This window comes from Trachinotus anak, unplaced genomic scaffold (assembly GCF_046630095.1).
Source record: "Trachinotus anak isolate AG129_WGS33_773 ecotype Australia unplaced genomic scaffold, CSIRO_AGI_Tana_v1 ptg000020l, whole genome shotgun sequence".
NCBI lineage: Eukaryota > Metazoa > Chordata > Actinopteri > Carangiformes > Carangidae > Trachinotus > Trachinotus anak.
Window position 1 is genome coordinate 2,517,690 of NW_027273871.1, and position 19,231 is coordinate 2,536,920.

Genomic DNA, 19,231 nt, shown 5'->3' on the forward strand with positions numbered 1-19,231 from the left:
CAGGACACACCCTCTCAGAGAAGAGCAACGTGTGGCGGAAGCAGATCATAAAACTACCACATGAGAAACAAAACTATAATAAAGATATATATATAAAAAAAAAAAAAACACGAATATAACAGAGGTTTTAGGCCGTTTTGTAGAATTAACATAACAAGTACACAAAACAAATTCAGGAACACAAAAGCACCATGGAGATGAAGAGAGAGAAACAAAAGTACCACAAAGATAGAGATACGAAACTACCACAAAGAGACACAAAAGGATCATAGAGACACAAAAAAGACGCAAAACTACCACAAATACACAACAAACTACATAAAACAACTTCAAAGATAATAAAAAAAATTATTAAAAAAAAAACAAAACAAAAACATGCAGAGACAGAAAAGAGCCTCAAGGAGATGCTGTGTGTATTTCAGTCTAGGGGTGCATATTACATATTTGAGTTTTGGACTCTGCAAAAGTTTAAAGTGAGACCAAGTAACTTACAAAAAATAAGTTTGAAATAATACAGTCTTCCTTTACAAAGAAAGATGTAAAATGCACCCTGGCTCACTTCAGCACACTCAGGGGTTTTGTGGATACAGCCTGGACTATAGTTTCAAGGCATTTTATAAAATATTACTTTATCTTGTACTGTTGAATTTGTGTCTTTAGTATTTCTTTGTTTCTGTATTAAAAGTAAAAACACTGCTGCACTGACTTATTCAAGTGAGGAGAAAAAGTAGGTAAAAATGTGTTTTTACCTTTGTGTTTGAACTGAGGAGGAAAAGTAGGTTAAAAAAAAAAAAAGTGTTTTTACTGTTGTTCAAAGACCTGACAACTATCTGTGAAGCTGTGTCATTTTAAGATGCTGCTGGGGATTTTTTATGTCGCCTCTAACACATCCACAGCACACAGCGTGGTATTTCCCAGGGAGTTTCCATCCTATTCCTGTCCCACAGAATCCAGCCCCCCACTGGTTCCTCATTACAGTAAACACATCACATGCACACACATAGCACGCACACACAACTGATGTTTAAAGAATGGCCCTTTGAAGCACCGTCCTTTACACAGTATTACGCAGACTGTAACCTTTCTAATAATTACTGGATAACTAAATTTGAACCTTGGATGCTATGCTGTCTGCTGTCAATCCAGTGCCAAGAATAGGCTCAATCACTGAGCTCAAACAAGTTTGTCTTGCTTCTGCATTTCCCCCACACATCTGAGCTCTTCCAGTAATAACTACAGGAAGAGAGAAGAGAAATCATGATGCTGAGTCAGAGAAGACACGTCACCTTTATCCATGCAGGAGTGACAAAGGTCATAGTGAGATGCAGACTTGGTACAGGTGGTTTTACGGTAAAAGATCTCTTCTCACAAGTGACAGAGAGTTGGCCGTCAGGACACCACAAAAACAAAAGCAGAACGGGCAAAATTGTTTATTCATGGCCAGCACAAAGCACACTTAACTTCGAAATATACACTTATGTTCATTTTTACACAACCTTTAACCCATAATTCGCTATTTATTCTACTGGGTCACGTGACTGGTTGCATTTTTGTGTGGTGAACCATGCCCCAGCTCATGTTGTGTTCTGGTGAGCTTGCGAGTCATGAATGGCGGCGAGGGGGGGGGGCTTGCATGGTTCTCCATCTGGTGCAGACATCATCTTACAAACAGATCTTAAGGTGCAGTGAGTGCACTGGCATTTGCCTGCAAGGCCGTTTTTTTTCAACAACAGCTTTTGCAAACATGCCAGATTAGATTTTGTTTGGAGGGGACTCGCACACAACAGCCCTTGGAATTTCAAACCAATCATTGTGAATGTTTTACAGAAGGGTTTTAACCGGACTGGTGTATCGCCAGGCACTCTAGATATGTAAAGCAGTTAGAACACAAAGTTTTCAGAGAGCAGCTGGATCATGTTACATGGTGCAGTGGTTCATTCTGTGTTAATGTTGCGTAACAGATGTAACACATATTTTTTGAGCTGATTTAGTGCCTGAAATCGTAAATGTTTGTGTAAAGACTTTGTGAGCCCTTTGGAATGACCTGGTTTTCTGCATCAATTGGTCATAAAATATGATCTTATCCTCTTCTGAGTCACACATGTAGACAGACACAGTGCGGCTACAACCATTTCACACAGACAATTATAATATTTTGTGTCTCTATTAAACACAGCATTTAATCATTCACAGTGCTGGTGGAAAAAAGTAAGTGAACCCTCGGATTTAATAAGTTATCGAACCTCCTTTGGCACCAATAACCTCAAACAAGAGCTTGTGGTAGCTGCTGATCAGACCTGCACAATGTTCAGGTGGAATTTTTTGACCATTCTTCCTACAGATTAAGGTCTGGGTGCTGACTGATCCAATCCAAAAGGTGTATTTTCTTTGATCAAAGTCATCCGATAGAAGATTTACTTTAGGGTCATTGTCCTGCTGCATCACCCAACCTCTGCTGAACTTGATGTTGAGCTGGAGACCTGACCTAGAGGCAGCAAAGCCCAGAATGATGATGCTCCCTCCACCCTGCTTCACCTTTGGGATGGTTTTTCATGTTGGTATGCAGAAGCCTTTTTACTTTTGTTTTTTTGGAGAGCTGTAGCTTCCTCCCTGTTAATAGTAGGTCACCATACTCCATGCAATCATGCACTATGATTTGCATATAGTAGACTCAGCAGAGCAGAGATCTTAACCTGCTCCAATGATTCATTTAAGCCTTTAGCTGTTACTCTGAGGTTACTACTCTCTTCGAGATGACTGTAACCCTTTCAACTTTATGCAAATCAATTCTTAATCGTCTTCTGAAATCTTTTTTGAGAGATCTTTGTCACGTTTCGCATCAGTGGATGCTTCTTTTTTAAGAGTTTTTTTTAGTTAAAGTTAAAGTAGCTCTAACCTAGATCTCCAATCTGGTGTAATTGACTGGATTCCAGGTTTGGTATCTCCTGACTCCAATTAGTTTTTGTTGATGTTATTAGCTGAAGGGTTCACATACTTTTTCCAGCCTACACTGAGAATGTTTGAATGATGTTTTCAATATGGACAAGAACAAAACAGAGATTTGTGTGCTGTTAGTTTAAATAGATTTTATTTGTCAGTATTGTAACTTGGATGATGATCTGACCATATTTTAAGTTTATTTCAAAGTTATACATAATGGATTTACTTACTTTTTTCTGGCCATCCTATAATAATTTTCACCACCGACATTTAACCTCTAACCAAACAACCACCAGCGATTAGATTGGTGAGCTCATGACAAAAGATTCCTAAACATGTACAGAGCCGGCTTCATGAAAAAGGGCACATGACTGTGAGGACATAAGCTACCTGTTACAGTGAGGAACTTTGGACTGATTAGCATTTCTACAGACACAGCATCCTATCCGTGTGGTAGGAGGTCAGTAAAGTCTCATGGGAAGTGCAGTAACGTTTTTACTAATTCATATTCAGGATCTGAAAGGTCACAGTAAATGAACCTTTACTCATGTATTATGCGGGGGGAAAAAAATCTATAAAGTTTCCTTTTTTTTAAAACAGGCAGAGGAAGGAGAAGACGTGGGAATGAGACAGCGGATTTGGTCTCGTGTGGATTTGCTGCGTGCGCTCACTGTGTCAGGTGACAGTGAGGACGCAGCTTCTCCAACTGCAGCAACCTTAAAGCTGCAGAGTGACAAGCCCAGGAGAGAGAGAGAGAGAGAGAGAGAGAGAGAGAGAGAGAGAGAGAGAGAGAGTGACTGGCCTTACAGTCCTTGCTGCGTGCGTGTCTGTGTGCGTCAGTGTTGAGGCAGGAACAAATTCATTTTGACCTGCTGATGTCTCTGGCGGCCATTTGCGGACTCTTATGCTGCCTCAATGCAGCACAACTTTTGTGCAATTAGATGCAGGTCTAAAGAGAAACCTTGAGAGCTGCTTTGTCAGCAAACTCATCCTGAATTTACTGTAAATGCTGACAGTTCATGATATTCTTTCAACACACTTCAGTCAGAAGCACAGCTGCATTTAAGGTGCACATGTGCTGTCTGACATGGATGTGGCATTGCTGACATCCTTGTTTCTGACCGTGGTTAGATAACTCTGTTTGGGGTCCCTGGACCAAAAGAGGCTGCTAAAATTAATTATGCACATTAATTTATGAATGTGCAACATATAAGCACAACATTTAAAACTAGATTTTGACACACGATAATGCGTCTAATGAAATATGACACACCTTAAAGTGAGGCTATGTAACAGATGAGGCGTGGCAGCAACACAACCTTGCTGACAGCTAATGGTGGCTAAAGTTAAGGTTAAGATGGTTTTTTCTGATTCTATTCTTCTTCTTCGCTTGTGCTATTGTTATACTAGCATGTGTGATAGCATATGTAAGGACATATTATGAAGTCAGCTAAGCTAATCACTTACACAGCAACATCTAGCCAAGCTTTACCGACATTAGCCACCTTAAGCTACAATCATACCAGACCAAGTGCGGGTGTAGCAGCAAAACGTGTGAGTGCAGCGAAAAGAGCAAGGGTGTATTTTGTTGGTTAGAAATTCACCTTTTCATTTCCAAGAGGAAGACTTCCTTCTCTTAAAAGTTACATCACCTCACTTTAAGGCCCCTATCGTGTCAGTAGATGTCAGCTGATAGCTAACCATTTGCCAAGCATTGTACCAGGGTTTTATTAGGCCCCTGGCGTCCATGGACCTTGTGCAGCTGCTTGCTTTGCCCAGCTTTTTTTTTTTTTTCTAAATAAGCGTTTGAAGCCCACATTTACAATTACTGCTCACCACCACCATTTTACAGTTGCAGAAGCCAGAAAATCCAAATGCTTTAAAGGAAGAGGAAGCCTGCCTGGAACTGTGGAGGGGCGAGCGAGAGAAAACCACTGCTGCTGACTCTAATAGTCTGAGACAGTCAGACACACAGACCATGGTTCACTTCAAGCATTAATGCCTACTCGATGGATTCTCAAAGTCACCACCAAGACACACATTACAACAGATAAATTGACAACTGAGACCTTGACTGCTGGTGGGAAAATGTTGAACAGGATGAAAAGAAGCTGGGACGTTGTGAAGCCACAGTTCAAGGAGCCAGGATGTGGAGACAATTTCTTATGTAACACTTATGTAGTAGCTTCAAGAGTTTAATTCAGAGGTGGCCGACCGGCTCACTGAAATAAGAAACTCTGCACCTTCACACAAAATCTCAAGGTCTGGGTTTTGAAAAGTCAGACAAAAGTCAACCATTTAATCTAAAAAAAATGTATACATTTCTGTCTTTATTTTTATTCTCATTTTTATTAGGTTCTGCTACATGTGCTGAATAGTGGATATTGTTGCTGTATCGTTTTACTTTTTTGTTGTTTCCTGTAGCTCTGCGTTGTGGACTGTTGTTATTACTGTCTGCATCTTGTTGTCTTCCGTCTGACTAATTATCACTTTGTTGGTTTCAGAACAAGACTGTAGGTGAAAACTACAACTGGCTAACACTGGCAAAAATCATTGTCAGAAACAATGAGGTTACAGTTCAAGTCAGGGAGACATTAGGCTCAGCGACTGAGGATAAGGACTTTAATTCACCTCCTCTGAAAATAAGTATTATTACCAATCCACCACATTTCAGAGGGAAGGATTGGAGCCCACTTTTTACACCACTACATTTATCCGACTAGTTACTTTTCAGATTAAAAATCTACATAGATTTATATTTTCTCCATGAAACTGTCTATTTCTCAATAAAGAGTGAGTAGAATTAGGTCATATGGATTATTATTATTATTACCATTATTATTTCTTCCTTTGTTCCTTCTTCTTTTTGGGGGGAGGGGTTAAACAATATCTGGTAATCGAAGAAAAAAGAAAATATACACATTTACACACCAAACACATGATTATGTTATAAAATATTGGTTATAAACTACCGAACAGAAAGGAAAGATATTTTTCTGTTTCTCCAAGCGAAATAATAAAATGGAGTATTTTTACAATGTGGTTTGCTCCTTTTACTTTAATGGAAAATCTCAATACTTATCACAAACAGGTTAATCTGCTGCCTCACAGTAGCTTTGCGTGTACACGTCAATCCGTAGCGACTCTGACGTCCGCTTTTCGTGGTCGCCTACGTCATTACGTTGCCAGCTGATCGGAGTGGGAAGCCGGGAGTGTGTCTGACTTGGGTGTGTGTGTGTGTGTGAGAGAGAGAGAGAGAGAGAGAGAGAGAGGGAGAGAGAGAGTAGGGCTGGAGTTGTGTAAAAGGGACTGAAGTCCTGCGCCGCTTTCTCCGCCGCAGCTGCGTTGAACAGTAGAGTCGACAGCAGAGATATAAAGGCTGCCGGAGCGCAGTCTGCCGTGGATGTAGCAGCCCAGCAGACAGTGACACACCCTGCTGAAGGTCCGGGACTGCGCCGAGCAGTGGGCGAGGCGGCCTGAACTCCGCCGGACCGTGCACAGGAGCGACCCGGCCGGTGGTCAAGGTGGGGCGTATTACTGAGTGTGTGTGTGTGTGTGTGTGTGTGTGTGTGTCTGCCGGCTAAATGCATGTCCCTGTCCGCCTGATTTAGCCTGTGGCGGCTTGATGACCCAGTTTGCGCTGGAAAACGGCAGCTGGTAAAACCGTCCTCAACACGACTCTGTTCAGGTCAGATCCACCTCCACAGGTCTGCGGCGGCGGCTTTCTGCACAGTTTGGCGTCGTCTGATTCTCGGGGGTTTGATGTTATAGGAGCTCTGGCTGAAGGCCTGCCTGTGTGTCACAGATCATCTCGTCCAGGCCCACTGACACAGGGAAGCTCGTAGGATTTATGGGCCCCCCCCCCCCCCCTCCTCCAAGAAATTTGACATTTGGCCACCCCACCTCAACCTCCCAGCTCCTTCCTGCAAACATTTAATCAACATTTAGATGATTGACACAGTGAAATTGTGGGCAGAGGCTTTGTTAAAGTGCTCAGTGGAGTATTTTCACATACAATGCTGATAGCAACTGGATGAAATGTGCTAAAAAGTCAGGATTATGTCTAAATTAATACAGAATGGAAAAAAAAAAAAAGCCAGCAAAGCTACGCAGTCAGCGCGTTAATAGATTCGCTGGTTCGTTTTTTAACATGCATTTAAATCTATTATGTGTCATGGCTGCCACACAGCACATTAGGAAAAGCAGGAATCTTGTACCCATAAGCCTCGAGAGAATTTGTGAGCAGGCCGCTGTCAAATGTTGGATATATAGACTATAGCAAGATGTTGCAGCTGCAAGTTGAGGTCTGCATTTATGTAATCCAAACTTGTCAAAAAAAGTGTCAGCGTTTAAAGCCTCTTAAATTTTGCTGAGTTCATTATAGGCCAAGGAATAAGCCTGTGCTCAAGTAGGGGATAGGTGAAAATCAGGAAGATAACCGGGGCCGAGTCACTCCTCAGAAATGCAGTGACACCAGCAGGCATCTGGCAGAGATGGAGGATTTTTCAAAGGAAAGACAAGTTTATAAACACAAGTGTATGACTGTAGATGTTTGTGAGATTCAGTAAAACATTCTTAAAGCAGGTGACGTAACAAGGAATTCAGGCCTCCCCGTCCAGCTCCGGGTTCTTGAGCCTCCTCAACCCGTATAGTTCTTTACAGTCTTTTAAACTTCTATAAAACATTTTTAAAAGCAAAGTGCAATTATGTATAAGTTGTCTTTCTCTGGAATAAATGGCTGGGGGAGGGGGGGGGGGGACTTACTGTAGTATATATTACATCGATGGAGGCCGTCTTACATAATTGTACAGCTTCAGAGTTCAGTGCGCTGGTAGGAATGCGCAATAGGCTGTGTCACGAGCTGCATTTCTGCCATTGCAACCCAGGAGTGTGACATAAGCCACCCTGTCAATGAGGATCACATGGAAATAGCAGGGTGTCAGTTAAAAAGCAACTCATCTTGTCTACATGTGTTTGCACTGCATCCAGGCAAAATAAGCAGCCTCCCCGAGCTGTTTTATTGCCTGCATTTGCAGAAGTGAAGCCATCTTGCTCAACTAGGGTTACACCCATCATTCCTATTGCGTGCCATGTCAAGGGAGGATGGGGCAAGAAGGGATGTGTTATGTAGGTTCATTTAGGGAAAGAAAAAAAAAATCCAGTTCTGTGAAACAAAATGGCACAGACTGCCCGAGGACAGGCTTACAGGCCTCATACAGCGCGTTACCATCCCCCAGGATGTCATGAATTGAGAATGGCATTCGGCTATTCCCCTCAGCAAATTAAAAAAAAAAACCTACTTATTTGTGGTGATCTCAGGGTTAAAGTCAGATGGCCTTTCAAGTCCAGCAAACAGCGAGCAGCAGAGCATAAGAAGAGGCTCTCTGCACTACGATCAGAGTGTTGCCAAAGCCACCGCCCTTTCACTGTCTTTGTCCCCATTCCCAGTCTAAAATGATCAGTCTATATTACAGAGTACAATCTGGGGCAGTAAACACTCTCCAACTGGGCCACACCCACAGCAGAGGAATGTACCTGAATTGATGAGTGAAATGATTGGGCTGGTAGCGGAGCACAGAGGCCTGTCTGTCTCTCTCTGATCTATCTGACCCGCTCGCCATCTTACAACCTTTTTTTTTTCTGTTTGTTTTTTTCTTTTGTTCCTGCTCTCCATCTTCGTCAGACGTGTGCTGCCTCTACGCGTTTTCCGTGCAACATGATTTCAAGCTCCCCAGATGAATGAGTTGAAACTCCGCTCTTGCAGTTGCTGAGGCTAAGGCTCGATAAGCCGACCGTCGAAAGAGTTAAAATGTCAGTGATTCCTCGCTGCTGTGTGCACGGTTGATTCACACCCTCCTGTTTACACACCATCATTCCTATTTCTCTCTGACACGCACATCCTGCCCGTTCAACACCACCGTGTCTGTCCTCTTTCTTATCCTCCTTGCCATGGCAGAGAGTGCACGTTCGCAGTCCCAGATAAGCTCAGTCTTTTGTGTATTGGACTGTATGTTATCTCATTCGCTCCCTGTATAAGAGCCTGTCTCAAGGCCTTCCACACTGGCTGTCATGTGGCTCTGTCCGCCTCCCTTGCTCAAAGAAAGAGTAGGAGAGGGGAAGGAATGAGGTGAGAAAAAAGGAAAAGGCAGAGGGGAGGTGAGGGTGAACCTGACGGTGCAGCCACGTCCGCCTCGTCTGGTGCAGACCAGATGTAGACGAGTACATAGAGAGGGGATGGGTGAAGGATAGAGGGAAGGAAAAAGAAGGAGTGGAGGAGACCATGCGAGCCCACAGCAGCCGGATGGAATTTCTAACATACGCAGCTGGAATGTGAGGAATGCAGGACAGTCTGATCTGACCGAGAGAGAGAGAGGGTGGAGAGGACAGACAAGTCAGGAAAGACAAAAAAAGAGGAAGAGATATGGGAAAGAGTGGCACAGCAAAAGAAGTCAGAGGCTCAACACTGCACGTAGCTGTGAACATAGAGATACAGTCGCTGTCTGAGGAGGGAGTGGTACGCTGTGGAACAAATAACTAATTCAGTTTTAGTTTGAGGTTGTGGGAGCCTCAGTCAACAGTTATGACTGTCAGTGGCCCCGTGTGTGGCCAGAGGACTGTACTGTACGTCTTCTTCCCTGACTTCATTCAGACTAACGCTGGCATGAGCGTGTGGAGGCCTGGGGGGGGGGGTTGGTTTATACAGCCTATTCAAGACGGGAATGTCGTGCCTTTATTCCGCCTCGCCACTCGGTATAAAAGGTACGAACACAGAACCAGGCAGACGTTATTGTTCGGCAATAAGCCGGCAGTGGTGGTGGTGGTCGCAGAGAGACCAAGTAAGTAAGGGAAAGTCGGCACGGCGGGACAGGCGCAGACGTTGTCGTGTTACATGTCATGCCTCTGATTCTGGAGCACAGGCTTGCTATCACACTGGGGCAGCATTATACCAGCAATGTTTGGTCCAGTGCAAACAAGCAATGCAGACACGATGAAGAATCTTCTTCACAACAACACAGCAGGATCTCTCTCTGGGATCTTGCTTATGATACGCTATGACAAATGATGGGATTTGTAGGAATTTCCACTTCTTTCAACAACTGCTGTCCAAATGAACTTTTCAACAGATGTTGAAGAAAGGTCATGAAATTTGCTCCAGATATCCGTGGTGCCCAGAAGATGAATCCTACTGATTGTGGTGATCCTGTGATTTTTGCTGCAGCGCCTCTAGTGGTGGCTTTGAGTGAAATGTCTCAACTGTCAGATGGCAATGTCAGTCTGTTGGTTGGTTCACCGCATGTTGTTCACAAACCACTTTGTGAACAACAATTGGCACAAACCACTGTTGTGCTAAATGCTGCACAGAGGTGCTAGCATGGCTATAGATGCTTGATCCCTGGTGGCCAACAGCGGTACTGCAACGTTAACAAACCAACGGGAACAAAAAAAAACAGGAAGGCCATGTTTATGTGCATGACATCTCAATTTGAAGCCCGTGGGATGAGACAGTAATGATAGTAATAATAGCTTTGTTTTCAATGCACTGTTACAGTGTTTTACAGTAAAAGCAAAAAATATAAGTAATAAAATCCAAAATTTAAAACAAAATAAAGTAATTAAAACAATTGTAACAAGTGACATCGGTTAAGAAAAAGCCATAATATAAAAGTGAGTTTTAGGAGGATAGCAGGGTGCCTACCTGAGATCCTCAGGCGTGGAGAGGCCTGGAGGAGCAAAGGCCCTTAGTATACACATGCAATGGGCCACACAAAGTGGCAACAAACCAAAAGCAAGAGAGATTTTTTTCTTTTTTTTTTCCTGCATCATAACAGCCAAGTTTAAGCGCTAAAATAAACAAGCTATTTACAAAAAGATAAGTATCGGCGTGGAAGTTAGCTGCTTCAGTAGTGCAAAGCAGCAAAAATGTGAAGCAAACCAAATATGGGAGATGAACGAGCGTCAGCTCTGACTTCAGAAGCCTGAAAGAGAGGAGAGGTGAAAACCCTGCAGGCAGGTCTACAGAGGAAACTCCCAGTGAATGGGCGCCATTTTGGAGTCCAGTAATCTGTTACATGACTCACTGTTTACAAAAATCAACACTTGATTTTGAAAGATGATTTGATAGGGAAACAAGTATAAAACTTTGATTTGATTGGGAACCAAGTATAAATCTGGTACAGCACAAGCTTTTTTGTTCTACCAGTTTAAAAAAGGTAAGAGGGGCAGATTTGGTTATGGATTTCAGTGTGCATCAGTCACAAGTCAGAACAGGCAGCCAGGGCCTCTGCATGACTCACCCATTAAAAAAAGACTGATATGTGTCATGTAGATAAAATTGTCAGGAGGTGGAGGAAAATCCTATTAGTATTTTTCCATGTACAACTTGTGTACTTTTTATATTAATGACCACCATTAAACGTCTGAATGGAAATGACTAACAGGCCCTCTCAGGATGACAGCGGAGTTAAATCTGAACATAGTGTGAGACAAAATGATTTCTGCCCGCGGCGGTGTCTGTCAAACCTTCATAAGTCTTGCTGATTGTGACCCGCCCTCCCCTGCTGCGCACAGTCTACATGGCGCTCGAATACCTGGGATTATTCTGGTTCTCCTTACTGCAGGAATGTACAGCATGTGTTATTCATCGTCAACCAAAGAAGTGGAGCATGTCCTCAATATCTCAGGATCACCACAAGACTACATTCTTTGGAGGCAAGGAAAGTACAGGCTTGCTTTAGTTTTACACATGTTAGTCTTCAAGTGGTCAAACTTTCAGTGTGTTTAACTTAACTGTGAGTGTTCTGTTATCAAGGAAATCTTATTTTTATTCGAGTCCGCACAGAATCCACATCTTAAGTTCTGGGTTGGCAAGAGTCAGAGTGTAATTCATGAAAGAGTTTTATTATTTTCAAAAACAATATGATTGATTAACAGTCAATAAATGGGAGGGGGGGGGGGGGGGATGAAAAAATAGACTGCGAGCTGTTCAGTGAGGCTATACTTTAGCACTCAAGTGCTTTGAAGTAAATACGATCACCAGCCTGCGAACATGCTAAAAGTGACCATGCTAACATGCTGATGAACAAAGCCTGGACTTCATCGTTGGTCCATAAGTCATAAAATCTCTTTGCTGGTCCACCCTAACTGTTGTTGGCCACAAATTACAGACACAACAACAGGTTTGCAGTTGTGAGTTTTCAGAAATACAGGATATACAGCAACGTCGGTGAACACACAGGCACAGTTGACCAGTCAGCTACGCTCAGCGCTGCAAGCTCCTCCTCAGAAGTTACTGAAGCTTCAGGAAGCAGGGACTTATTTAGGGAGTAAAACTGTTTCCCTGGAACATAATTTACTCCTCTGTGGAAACGCAACTCATATTCAACATCCTCATTTTGTATGTTAGTTTGCTAACTTTTGCTAATCTCTCAACCCCCCCCCGTTCCCCCGCTCCTAACCCTTTTTGTACCTTTCAATGTATAAAAAGGGCTAAAGTCAGTAGGATTCATCCTCTGGGAACCATGAATCGTGATCTATCAAATACTAGTGGAGATATTTCAGTCGCACTGTTAGCATGGCAAAAAAATTATATATAGCGGCTTTAATTTAGACACAGTCTTATTTATATTTAACTATTGTATCTTTGGGAACAGGTCAATTTTAATTGCTGTTGCAGAAAGCTGCCTGTTCAAAGCATTTATTGACAGAACTACTGTCAACAGATGGTTGATATTCTATCAGCTACTAGTAGCCACTTCTACTTTTTCACATGTAACCTTACAATTTAGTGGGACAGAAAGTGTGTTGTGAAACTGCTACATAAGCCTTTTCGACATGAAGCAGAAAATATAGATCAAGTGTCGCCTCAGGTTTTCTCTCCGGAAAACACCTGTATGTTTTCCTTAAAAAACAAATAACTCATTTGACTCCTGAAAGGTTTCCAGGATCTCTGCTTTCATGTAGAGACTGTCTACTCCTCTTCACCGCCTCTCGCTCATGCTTCGTAACCACGGTAACTGACATAAAAAAAGTAGAGTGTTTTTCCAGAGGCCGCTCTGTGATTCTGAGCATCATAACGAAGAGAATATCTAAGAATTTCTTGCTGGCACCGTGTAACGTGCAGAGGCAGAGCCGAGCTGCTGATGCATGTATCCCCCCTGGTAATCTGATGCATGATCTTGTGTGTTCTTACATATCAGCTCGTTTCACCCGCTTACTCACAGCTGATCGCGCACACCGTGGCTCAACTGCACCCACTTACTGTACATGTGAGTGGCTGCGGGCCACCTCATACCCACGCTACCGGAGCAGGGAGTTTGGAGGGGAAGTTAAATGATTTCTTCTTCTCTTTCTGCAGGGATACGTGCATCTAAAGCAGAAGAAGGGAAGAGAGGGGAGCCGCTGTTTGTGCCTCAAACCGGCTGTCTGTTTCAAACTCTCACGCTCGCTGGCTGACTCCCAGCGCTCCCTCACCCTCGGCCCCAAATGGCTGACACACAGCAGTTCTTCACTGGCAAGCTTTATGTTCCTGTACACATGCTAAAGCTGCCAGCTGAAGAACTGTTCTGGTCAGCCCTGCCCCGGATGACTCAAGAAGAGGAAGCAGGGGAGGAGGTGGGGGGTAGACTGAGGAAGGCAGTGTTTCACACACTCAGTAGTCACACTGGACTTTAATAACATACTGGATTTGAGCCACCATTGTTTAGATTCTTGTGTTAATCAGATGTAAGGTGTATTTCATTTTAGACAGGACAGGATGTTTGTTTTTGTGGTCACATGCTGTCTTTTTCTCACAGAGAACTGCTTAAACAGGCTATCTGCAGGTCTTAAACCTTAAAAAGCACTGATGTCAGTCAAAAAAAGAGACTTCAGAATGTATTAAAAAGCCTTCGTCTCCACAGACTAAGGTGTTGAATATTTGTCTCTATTTATTGTAGGTGGTGATGTTAGTTATAAAATGTTTTTGTGTGTGATTTTGGCAAATACTGGCTGGAAAGCACCATTGTTCTCAACCTCTGATCTTATCTAAAGATCATTAATTCAATCAACATTCCTTGACTAATAATTATGTTTAATTTTTAATCCATCTGCTGTTTATCCAGCTCCAGGTCACATTTCAATGATTAAATAATGATATTCTAAGGAATTATTTTTATGTACTGCTGAGAAAGACTGACAACTGTGAAACTGGTATGACGTTGCATTCTCTGTGGTGCTTAACTGGTCTTAAAAAGACTTAAACTTATTCTAGGGAACCCTGTTAAATTGAGTTTTTTCTTACAATAAAGAACAAGATATTTTCTCAGACTCAAGGTTTATTGTTGTGGACAGAACTGCACACTATGGACAATAAAACACATACCAGCACTGAGGGCTTTCTAAAAAAAAAAACACACACACACACACACACACAAAGAGTCAGATGATAAATTTATGCAAAATGTCTCACACTCATTCCTTTTAACTTTTAAGTCTCTGGTGATCCCATGAAAGGGAGACATGAGAGATCAGAGTAAATTAAGATGCTCTTTAAATGTTAAATTGTCCTAGTTTAATGGCGACAGATATGTAATAACTTCACGGCCTTTGTTCTCTGGGAGGCTAATCGCCACATAAAAAGTAAACAAGCTGACATTTAGTCAGGACTGCGTTCGGTTAGATCACTGTCACATATAAAGCAGACAAAGAAGGAAAACTTACCAAATGTCTGCTCATCAGGGCTAAAGGTTTTACCAGCTGCCTCAAGGGAATTCTTCACACAAACGTTCACTGCTGAATTCACACGACCATCAAACTGTGGAAGGTTACCAAATAATGTTTACAGCTAACCAATATTCACAGCAATGTTTCTTAATCACTTCATAGAATAGTCCAGTCGTTAAAGAGTATTTGTTAGATCGAGAATGAGTGGTCCTCCTGATATAAACCCAACTTCAGAGCACAAGTGCAACACATTTGACACCTTTTCTTCACAAGAAAAATCGCAACAGAAAGGTTGAGTGAAATGATACTAGAAACACCTTTTTACACTGGAAACTATAAGTAAGGGGGGGACAAGGCAAAACTGGAAAGGTGCTGCACCATTAAACAAAACATTTCAGGGTCTTGGTGCATTTTCTGAAAATCACCACTAGATGGTGTAATAACATCTGCAAAAATCTGCAGGACAGGGAGGGAAATGAAGTCAGATTGGATTACTGCCTCTTTATGTGGATGAACATGATGTCAAATCTCTGACGGAGATGGAAACATTACTGGAAAATTATACTCAAGTAAAAGTACTGTTACTTAAAAGAAATGTTACTCAATTAGAAGAAAAAATGTACTTATAAAAGTACAAAGTAAATCGATTTACCCCGAGTAAACATTACTGCGTTAATTTTTAAGGGGGGGAAGGGGAGGGGTAGAAATGTAATAGGCTTTGTGATAAAACTGTTAACTTAAAGAGCATCTTTGGGCTACAGGTGTATACACAGGCATATATGCATTGGTATGCATGTATATATATATATGCATTTATATATGTGTATATGCATGTAGGCCACACCGTACATTCTCACAGAATTAACAGCAGAAAGGTGGAGATGTACAAACAACATAAACTCCACGGCGGCTGCAGCCACAGGCAAAACGCCACGTTGCTAGGCAACGCTGTAGATGTTGATGCTCTCCTTTTCCAAATCAGTCATTTGTTGCACTCACCTGTCTGAACACTGAACATCTGTGAGCCGTGTGCACCGCGAATTCCTCCACAGTCTGCTCTAAATCCAACCTATCTGCCCATTTGTTCTCCATGCTGTGCAATGCAAAGTGTAACCAGTGCACTCAGCCTCTCCTCCAGGTTTTCCAGCCCTGAGCTGAGTGAGCTCTGCAGAGGATCATCAGAAACCTCACTGAGTCTCAGCTGACTGATCCAGCGTCAGTTTTTTTGTTTTTTTTTTTAGCATGGAGCATTTCCCCAGACCCAGCATGCACCTGTTGGTCACGCAACATGGCAGGTGTGTTTGATTTGGGACACTGTGCAGCTTCCTCTCTGTCGCAGCTGCTGATCTGACTTTTTTAATTTGTTGGGCTCTCACACGTGACTTCTGTTTTTACTCTGTAACGATGTAGACTTTATATGAAATGAAGTAAAATACTTGACACTAAAAATACACCAGTAAGAGTGAAATTTAGCCTTAAAACCCCACTTTGTCACAGTAAAGAGAGTAAAGTAATATGTAATAAGTTTATGTAAAGAATGTTACTTCCATCCCTGATCTCTGATGTGGTGAATTCTCAGTGGATTGAAATTGAATCACTATGAAAGAAACGTTGTATTATCCATATGATAAAAGTAGAGGACAGAATGTGCCACGCTATTGAAGTTAAAGCATGATTTTTAACTCCAAGTCCAAGTTCTTCATTCATCCAGTGAGATTTAAAGCCCCATCCATCTGTTAGTTATGCAGTAGGTTAGTCTGTACAGCAGTGTAGATGAACCTCACCTTGTCCGACTACAACAGTTAAAAGTTAGGCTACACATTAATGGATCAGTTGGCCTTATAATAATAATAATAATAGAATATAAACTTTTTTTCTATGTAGATTTCTGCTGGTAATAGCTATCTTATGATGGTTGTAGTGCATCCTGTTGTGTTGTAATACTTAGGCCGGATTGTTGGGTGTGAGTGCTTGCATGTGACAGTGAGAGGTTTGACTGCTGTGGGAAGTCCCCAACATACAGTACAAGGAATTTCACATTTTTTTTCATGTGTATGACCCTGTTTAAAAACGATTGAGTCAGTTATGTACGAAGAATATCAATTAACCAGTTTACTGTGGTAATGGTTTTGTAAAGAGACAGTGAGGCTCCTGTTTAAACGCTGTAATATGGCACACTATGACTTCACAGAAGGACTTGAGTCAGCAGGTTGTGCGTACATTGAGAGACTTGTGGTTCGTAGTGCCCACCTTACTGTTCCTCCACCCTGTGCGTACACCATGCTGATACAGCTGCAGCCCCCGGTGCGTAAATGGAAAGCTTTTACGCACCGCGCGTATTCACTTCAAAAGCGGTTTAATTGCTGTTTTTGCATTGTCACACGCCTCGCCTGGTGCATACGTAGACACTTGGGATGTGCCGTGGAGATGTAAGGGATGCGGCAATACCTCACTACTACATAATAGACGGGGGAGGAGGGGGGTAAAAGGCAAGGCGTGCGTCCGGACTCTCACCGCCAACTCGCCTAAACGCAAGAGGGACTCAGACATCAATAACATCTCGCTCATCAATAAGACATTTTGATGGAGCTGGACTTAATTAAATAGCTTGCCTTGCCGGTAGTAGGATCTCTGATTTTATACCTATTGAATCTGATGATCCCCAATGGAGAACATCTGAAGGAAGACTCTTCAACATTTCCATCCACAGGACAGCGGCTCGGTCAGAGAGATAATAAGACTTGGAGGTTTCTTAACTTTCAGTGATGGCTATCAACACTGATGCTGCCTTTGGGAAAAGTCCCCTCGGCGAGAGGGAAGTTTCCAATCCCACCGGCTTCCAGGATACGGAGAAGCTGCTGGGCACCGTGACCACCGAGCCCACCGGGCAGAGCAACATCAAACCGCCCGACTCCTTCTCCCTCAACCTCAGAGGGAGCGTCCGGTCTCTGGACGCGGACCAGAACGGACACAGGTCGCCGCTGAAGTCGGGTTCCGTCGGGCAGCTGGCGACCCCACCCAAATCCTTGTCCCGGCTCAGCCTGGGCGCGCTGCCCTCCCCGGTTCCGCCCGGGTCGCAGCCCCAGACTTACCTCTGGCTCGCTGTGCTGTCCTGTTTCTGCCCCGCTGTGCCGCTCAACATATGTGCCTTGTGGTATGCAAATGTGGTGAGTGTTACATTCATTTCCAGCTCTACATTTCTTCATTATAACACAGTGTAGACTATTATCATCTGCCTGTGCTGTAGATGTTTAGTTGTATTCAAACTCAGTTGTAAGCTTCGTCTTTTCAGGCACTACAGGTGTTTTGCATTTAAATAATTCATTGTTGGTCACTTCCCTCTCTTTTCTTTCCATTAGTCGAGGTCTGTTCTCCACACAGGAGATATTGAGGGAGCAAGGAAATATGGGCGTCTGTCTATGGTGTTCAGCTGTATGGCAATGCTTCTGGGTGTGGCTGTCATCATCTTCATAGTGTTTACAATAGGTATGGAAGCAAGACATACATCCATCACACACTCACAAAGCTCAGCGTAAAGCTGTGTAACTGAATTTCTCATTTCTCTGACCCTCAGAGACCCAGAAGTGAACCGTGGGACAAAGGAGTCACACTACAGTCTCCTTTAACTTCATCTGATCTCAAATTTGCACAGAAGAGAGGAGGAGGAGGAGGAGGAGGAGGAGGAGGGATGATGGTGATTTTTGAAGATGAAAAAGCACAAAATCTGATTTGAAAACAAGCTGAAGAGACTCTGACATCAGGATGAAGGAAAGAAAGAAAAGAAATCTCAGACCGTTTCTCTTTTTCTGGCAACACTCATGACCATTAACCCCACAAACTCAGGAACAAAAGGAAGGAAGATGAAGGCTGCACACAGTGACTGTGTCGGATCATCAGACAGCACATTCCCGGAGGGAGTGTAACTCCTCGTAGCCCAAACTAGTGGTGCACTGAAGTTCACACCTGCCTGACGCACACACAGCTCCACATTTTGGTTATTAAAAAAAAAAAAAAAAAAAAGGTATAATTAGACGAGAGGATGTTCTAAAGACTAAAGCTGACGACAAACATCATCATCATCATCATCATCATCAAAAAGCAAACACATAATAAGATTTGTATGTGATGTGAAGACTCAGTGCACCTCTGGTCTGTGATGCAGCGACTACCTGCCCTGTTTCTCTCAATGTTTGCAACTAAGTAAGGACTGACTCTTCTTCCTGTTGGGCACAGGATGTTTGTGGCTGTGGGAAGATGTTTAAGCCTTTTTCATACACCGTTTACATCATGTTTAAAACTTGTGTACGTTTATCACAACAATACCCTACTGCAGTCATAGTGTGATATCCTGCTTTGCGTGCTACTATGATAAAATGAACAGATTCCTGCTCAGACTCTACTGAACCGCCTGGATCTCTACACCTCATTATGTTTACAATATACTGCAAGATATGAATGGGGTTCCTCTCCCTGTATGCACTGTTCTTGGCACTCCGATGCTGATGTTTATAAATTTATACTGTATGACTGGTTTACTGTGCCATAGTTCTGCATGTCTGAAATAAACCTGAATGAGCATGATAACAACAAA

At 42.8% G+C, this 19,231-nt stretch overlaps 1 protein-coding gene and 2 long non-coding RNA genes across 3 annotated transcripts; 2 read left to right on the forward strand and 1 right to left on the reverse strand.

Moving 5' to 3' along the window:
* The first annotated feature begins 4,830 nt into the window (after positions 1-4,830).
* LOC139637323 (uncharacterized) lies at positions 4,831-14,244 on the forward strand. The gene is made up of 2 exons (XR_011694582.1): positions 4,831-6,464; positions 13,295-14,244. It is a non-coding gene; the product is annotated as an uncharacterized lncRNA (long non-coding RNA).
* LOC139637324 (uncharacterized) lies at positions 14,239-16,099 on the reverse strand. The gene is made up of 3 exons (XR_011694583.1): positions 15,640-16,099; positions 14,638-14,731; positions 14,239-14,315 (listed from the first exon to the last, which is right to left on the reverse strand). It is a non-coding gene; the product is annotated as an uncharacterized lncRNA (long non-coding RNA).
* Positions 16,100-17,342: 1,243 nt separating this feature from the next.
* Positions 17,343-19,231, forward strand: LOC139637321 (trafficking regulator of GLUT4 1-like). The gene is made up of 3 exons (XM_071505940.1): positions 17,343-17,807; positions 18,000-18,126; positions 18,215-19,231. Exons 1-3 carry the CDS (start codon positions 17,406-17,408, stop codon positions 18,226-18,228), a joined length of 543 nt encoding a protein of 180 aa, XP_071362041.1. The 5' UTR covers positions 17,343-17,405; the 3' UTR covers positions 18,229-19,231.

Bases quoted from the DNA above. Each gene is read 5' to 3' on its own strand.
- LOC139637321 (XM_071505940.1), top strand. From the start codon at position 17,406: ATGGCTATCAACACTGATGCTGCCTTTGGGAAAAGTCCCCTCGGCGAG. The intron at 17,808-17,999 runs GTGAGTGTTACA...TCTTTCCATTAG, and splicing joins CCTTGTGGTATGCAAATGTG to TCGAGGTCTGTTCTCCACAC.